The sequence below is a fragment of the Astatotilapia calliptera genome, chromosome 6 (genome assembly GCF_964374335.1).
Source record: "Astatotilapia calliptera chromosome 6, fAstCal68.1, whole genome shotgun sequence".
Classification (NCBI taxonomy): domain Eukaryota; kingdom Metazoa; phylum Chordata; class Actinopteri; order Cichliformes; family Cichlidae; genus Astatotilapia; species Astatotilapia calliptera.
Window position 1 is genome coordinate 29,143,850 of NC_137427.1, and position 6,151 is coordinate 29,150,000.

General features: G+C 41.0%; 2 protein-coding genes across 6 annotated transcripts in view; both read left to right on the forward strand.

Moving 5' to 3' along the window:
• Positions 1-4,912, forward strand: part of trim2a (tripartite motif containing 2a) — a 28,559-nt gene extending 23,647 nt beyond the window's left edge. For 4 of the 5 annotated variants that reach the window (XM_080303070.1, XM_080303068.1, XM_080303071.1 and 1 more), the window contains exons 9-12: positions 78-258; positions 1,195-1,265; positions 1,751-1,891; positions 3,472-4,912. In XM_080303070.1, the coding sequence (XP_080159196.1) occupies positions 78-258; positions 1,195-1,265; positions 1,751-1,891; positions 3,472-3,624 (546 nt within the window). In that variant the 3' untranslated portion in view covers positions 3,625-4,912. The remainder of the gene's footprint in view (positions 1-77; positions 259-1,194; positions 1,266-1,750; positions 1,892-3,471) is intronic. The other variant, XM_026171509.2, reaches the window with a different exon arrangement.
• Positions 4,913-5,314: 402 nt separating this feature from the next.
• mnd1 (meiotic nuclear divisions 1 homolog (S. cerevisiae)) overlaps positions 5,315-6,151 on the forward strand; it is a 16,227-nt gene continuing 15,390 nt past the window's right edge. Inside the window, exons 1-3 of the mRNA XM_026171511.2 lie at positions 5,315-5,452; positions 5,602-5,655; positions 6,133-6,151. The exon at positions 6,133-6,151 is cut by the window's right edge and continues 47 nt beyond it. Coding sequence (XP_026027296.1) covers positions 5,653-5,655; positions 6,133-6,151 — 22 coding nt within the window. The 5' untranslated portion in view covers positions 5,315-5,452; positions 5,602-5,652. The remainder of the gene's footprint in view (positions 5,453-5,601; positions 5,656-6,132) is intronic.

The window sequence follows — 6,151 nt, forward strand, 5'->3', positions numbered from 1 at the left end:
CTGACCATTACTTGTATTTTTGTGATTGTAAGTACTCATTTCCTCACGCGTGGCTTCGTGAAATAAAATCTCTCCAGAACAAGATCGGCTCGGGGAAGCTGATGGGTCCTAAAGGCGTGTCGGTGGACAGAAACGGCCACATCATCGTGGTCGACAACAAGTCCTGCTGCGTCTTCATCTTCCAGGTCAACGGCAAGCTGGTCACCAAGTTTGGTAACCGTGGCAACGGTGACAGGCAGTTTGCAGGTACACTCAATGGTAATACAGTGCACTGCTCCAAGATAACACAATTCAGTCTTTCTCCAACCTGCATGCTGAATGAAGAGGAGCTGCACTGACCTCATGAGGGTCATTAATATGGAAAAAGCAACTTTAGTCCATCAGATTCGTCCATTATTATAAACAAAAGTGTCCCTAAAACAGCATGGTGTCTCATTAATCATGCTATGAGTTGGTTGTATGTTTGTTTTTTGTCATACATTTAATCTGAGCGACAGATGTAGGAGTTTTAAGACTGACACTGATACCGATATTTTGTCTAATATGTCGTCTGATAGCTTTTCTTTTCTGACACATGAAACATAAACAGATTTCCCTAACATGTATTACGTGTAGTTATTTGAGTTATTACTATGATTATATGGCAATTCAGTTTAAAATAATTTTGTTTTATTGTTTTAAAAAATGTTCACGCTCTGCCTGACTCTCCTCAAATCAGCTGGTTGCTTGTGGCTAACAGGGAAGTTGCAGAGTGCCCTCTGGTGGATAAACTATGCAACAGCAACACTCAAAGCATGATTAAAGGGTGCTTCGGTCTTCTTTACTTTTTAAAGTTGGATTTATGGCTATTATAAATGTTGATAGCAATATATCAGAAAATGGCCAATTACCTGACTGATATATCAATATTTTCCAATCCAACTTTATTGACCAATATTTTGGTCATGCTCTAACATTAAAGCATTAAAAATCAGTGTACTTTTATTTTTATTTATTTTTTTTGTCTGTTGCTGAATTCGTTTTTGAAGCTGCATGTCCTCCACAAATATGTCCTTGTGACATGTGCAATGAAAATAAAGTTGAGTTCTATTCTATTCTACCTGTCATGTAGGAGTTTTCTGACTTTTTGTTTTGTCGCAGTCAAGCAAAACTGTACAAATGATATCTAAAATCTTCTTCATATTTCTAATCCAGGCCCTCACTTTGCTGCTGTCAACAACAACAACGAGATCATTGTGACAGATTTCCACAACCACTCAGTCAAGGCAAGTGAACTCCCAGAGCAGTCTGTGTGTTACAGGAATACAGATGTTAGCAGCTGCCACCAAAACGTGATTTACAACGCGTTTTCTACTCGTATCATTCACATTAAAAGGCTATTGTCACATTCATCAGTCGAAGGTGGGAAATTTGTCATGTGGACGAGGATTTTATGACATTCCAACAAGTTCGGAGTCCATTTATAGTCAGTGTAGTATTGACCAATCATGTCTGAGCAGACAGTCTGTGCAAAGAGGAAACCATCGGCTAAGAATACGGTCTCAAATCCATCAGCATCTGCTTCTTATTTATTTAAATGTATCTCACTGCATTTATCAGACTGTAAACCAGGCCTGATGCACACAACAGTGAGTCCTGGTCTGGATATCAGTGTTCTGTTATGTGAATATGTGCTGGTTGCATTTTTTTTTTTTTTTTTTTTAAAGAAGTGTTCTCTCTCTGCTGTTGCTTCTCTGAAACCATACTGCAGGTGTTCAACACAGAAGGAGAATTCTTGCTGAAATTTGGCTCCAATGGTGAAGGCAATGGCCAGTTCAACGCCCCCACAGGAGTGGCGGTGGACGTCAATGGAAACATCATAGTAGCCGACTGGGGCAACAGCAGGATACAGGTACGCAGAATGAATCATTTCTACTCCTCGAAGAATCGGTTAATACAAACTTCTGTTTCTTTTTTTATTAAGTGGCATCCAACATTACAATCTTGCCTCATAATGGCTTATGAAATGTTACCAAAACACCATTAATAGTATATTTATACACTGATCAGGTATAACATTATGAGCACTGACGGGTGAAGTGAATAACGCTGATTATGTCTTCATCATGGCAACTGTTAGCGGGATATATTGTTAGCGGGAGGAAGTGTTCTGAAAGTTAATCTGTTAGAAGGAAAATGGGCTAGTGTAAGGATTTAAGTGAGTTTGATAAGGAGACAAATTTTGATGACTAGACGACTGGGTTTCCAAAACCGCAGCTCTTGTGGGGTGTTCTCCGTCTGCAGTGGCCGGTATCCTTTAAAAGTGGTCCAAGGAGGGAACAGTGGTGAACCAGCGACAGGCTCATAGGCGGCCAAGGCTCACTGATGCATGTGAGGAGCGAAGGCTGGCCTGTGAGGTCCGATCCAACAGACGAACTACTGAAGTTCTGAAAAAGTTCACCCTGGTTCTGACAGAAAGGTGTCAGAAAACACTGCATCAGTTTGTGTATGAGGCTGCATAACTGCAGATCAGTCAGGCTGCCCATGCTGACCCCCAACACCAACACTGGGCTGGACCCCAAAGCAATGATCTGGTCTGAATTGGGTTTTCTTTTACATCATATGGATGGCCGGTGTCCGTATCACTTACCTGAGGAACAACTGGCACCAGGATGCACTGTGGGAAGAATTCGAGCTGGCTGAGGCATTGTGATGCTCTGGACAATGTTCTGCCGGGAAACCTTGTGTCCTGACATCCATGTGGATGTTACTTTGACACGTACAACCTAACTAAGCATTGTTGCAGACCACGTAAACCTTTTCATGGAAACTGCATTCACAGACCGATGTGGTCTCTTTTAGCAAAGCAAAAATGGTTTAGGGAGGGTTTGAGGTGCACATCGAAGAGTTCAAAGGTGTTCACTTGACCTCCAAATTGCCCAGATCTCAATCGAGCATCTGCGGGATGTGCAAAGAAGTCCAATGTATTGATGTCTCACCTCACGACTTACAGGATCTGTTGCTCATATCGTGGTGCCAGAATCTACAGCACACCTTCAGGGGTGTAATGGAGTCTATGGCTCGGCAGGTCAGACTTGTTTTGGCAGTATAAGGGGGACCGACACAATATTAGGCATAATGTTAGGCCTGATCACTGCACGCTGGTGTCTAAAATACATGTTTTTGAACCTCCTGAGACCCTGCGTCCTCAGATGGAGATCTTCCATTTAGCTTTTCTGCACCTTGTATTTCACAGACCTCTTGCATCACATCTATCCCATACAAAAGCTTGAGTCTCAGAAGGGTTAAAACAATAGAAGGCAACAATTGTTGCTTCCTAAAAACTATTTTGGTCACTACATCATCCATATTCATGAAATCATTATTTTTTTTTCTTTCAACTTTATAACTAGGTGTGTTGTATTTTCCACAAAAAGAATGAACGAAACACTGATTTCCAGCGGTGATGATTTTGCTCTCTCTCTCTCTCAGGTGTTTGATGGCAGCGGTTCATTTCTCTCTTACATCAACACATCAGTGGACCCCCTCTACGGCCCGCAGGGACTGGCGCTCACTTCAGACGGACACGTCGTGGTCGCCGATTCTGGCAACCACTGCTTCAAAGTCTACCGCTACCTGCAGTAGCCACTCGACACAAAGCCTGTACAGTGTACATATGTACAAACACGCAGTAGTACGGAGCAACTGGAAGTTTTTTGCACTCCCCCCCCTCACCTGTTCACTCTTGAATCTTGCTGTCATTGTGCCATCTGTTTGACCTTTCTCCCTCCCCAAACTAACACGAGAGACTTTATTAGTGGTGCGAGGGAAGCGAGATGACCTCTGACCTACACGAATGGCTGCTGCTGATTAGTGCTCACTTGAGACCTCGTTCACCTTCCATCTTAATGTGGAGTATTTGAAAAGGCTTTAATGCGGTCCACATGGTAGAGCTTTGAACTGCCACATGGCAGAAACTGAAAATAAATAAATAAATACTTTTGCACTTGTTCCTCAAATCACTGGCTGTATTAAGTAAAGTCATAATTAAAGTAAAAGGTACCTTAGTCACCTGAGAAATAATGAAATTCCATCTATAGCAGCAGTGACTACAGCTTCCTGCTAAATGCTCTCAAGGGTTTTTACATTTTGCCTCTTCACTATAAAAGTGTTCCACCCTCTGTAGGTATAGCAGGGTATTTAAGAGCATGATTAAGATGTTTTTGTGCATGCGGTTTTTACTTAAACACCTTAAACTGTGCGTATGAAATAGTTTCCAGCTAAACACCTTCTAACAGAGAAGCTGTTTCACTTCTATTTGAATGTGAAAGCTCTTCAGTGAGCTGTGTCATCACTTTGAATTAAAAAAAAAAAAAACCCCAGTATGCTGACAAGTGCGACTGTATGAATTAAGGGTACCAAACATAAGCCACCTGATATGCTTCTGCTGTGTATGATGCCTCTTAACATTTCTGCTGTGATCGTGTGCAGACCCCTCGAGTTGCAGAATTTGAATGAAAAGCTAAATACTTGGAATGAACTCGGCAGGATGCATCCTATTAAGTTTAGATTGAAAGGTTTCTTCATCACGCTGAAAGTAGAGGTGCAGAACTGCGATCACCGTCACTCCTCCATGTGCTCTCATAACTTCAGATAAATCTATAGAGTGATTAACAGATTATGTTTTAGCAACACATAATTTGTCTACCTTCACAATCAGCAATAGAAAGTTTGGCAGTCGAGGTGTACGTTAAGTGATAATGCACTGTGTTCCTATTAGAAAGCCTTGTTTGTCTTCAAGCACACAACTGTCATTATTTGTTATCCAGAATCGGGTCATCGATTTTCTACACGATCTTGTAAATTGTTTGTTTTCCATTGTCCTGTTTATATTTGTAATGCCAAATGGAATTAAAGTGCCCATAGAAATGAATGATAGTGCTTTTGTGTGTAATACATGTGCTGCAATAAGCTGAATTTAGATAGATATGATAAATAAAGAATGACACTAATAATTTCAAAAATATTTGCACATCACTTTAATCTTATGGCCCCAAACAGGTTTTTAGTCTTTGGCTGCAGATAAAGCCTTTAAGTCTACTCAACAAACGCCCCTTTCAGAGGAACCGCCCAAGGAAAGCCAGGGTGTGGATATTTCTGACCATAGAAGGTTTTTGTTGCTCAGGGCTGTCTGCTTTGGCCTTTTATTTCATCAGACGACAGGGGGGCGCTATAAAGCCATAAGCGGAAGTCAAAAAACAGTGCTCCTCCCCAATGCTGCTTTCATAAGCATTCGTTATCCGGATACTGTTAGTTTTTTAATGGTAAAACAGAATTGAGAGAGTTAGGGGAGTGTAAAAGTAGTGCTTCAATTTAACAGTAAATATTTTGAATGCATTCAGAATTTTGGAATTATTTAATCTCTATCAAACAGACAGTAACTCTAAGCACACAAAAAACATCTGGTGACTTGGTGAGTTTTGAAGTTCCGTAAACGCAACATTGCTACGTCACAGCCTTCCGCGGGAAATTCGCTACTGCTGCGTCCCCGCTCTGCTTATACGTCGCCTAATCTTTCTTCTTTACATTAAAAAGTTTACAACAGCCCTGTGTTACCCTCAGGTGGCAAAACGTTAATCTCAGTGGTCGTTGTTGGTGAGCTCTACATCGAAAATGGTAAGCAGAAGCGCACCTTAACCTGCTATACCTCCTGTAAAGACCACCGGCGTTTACGTAGTTGTTTGCTAACATTTGTAAGCTAGCTTATAGCTTAGATAAATAGACAGTTACTTTATTGATCCCACAAGGGAAATGATTGTGCTACAGCAGCATGTTAAAGAGTAAAAGCTTATACCCTATCGCTAACGATACTTTCACAAAGCAGCATTTAGTATTTCACATCATACATTTGGTAAACGGCTACAAACTTTACATTACCTGTCATTGGACCAGTCATACCCCTGCTAGCTGTCTATTTCATTTAGTTACTTCACAGTGAACCACTGAATATATAAGCAACTTGTTTAGATGAAAGATTTCAAGAGGTCATTCTTCTAATCTCTATTACCTTTGGCTCCTTGTTACTCGTAAATAATAAGTGTTAGTAACTCAGTGCCTCAGATATAGATTAATAACATTAACCCCCTGTTACAGTCAAAGAAGAAAGGACTAA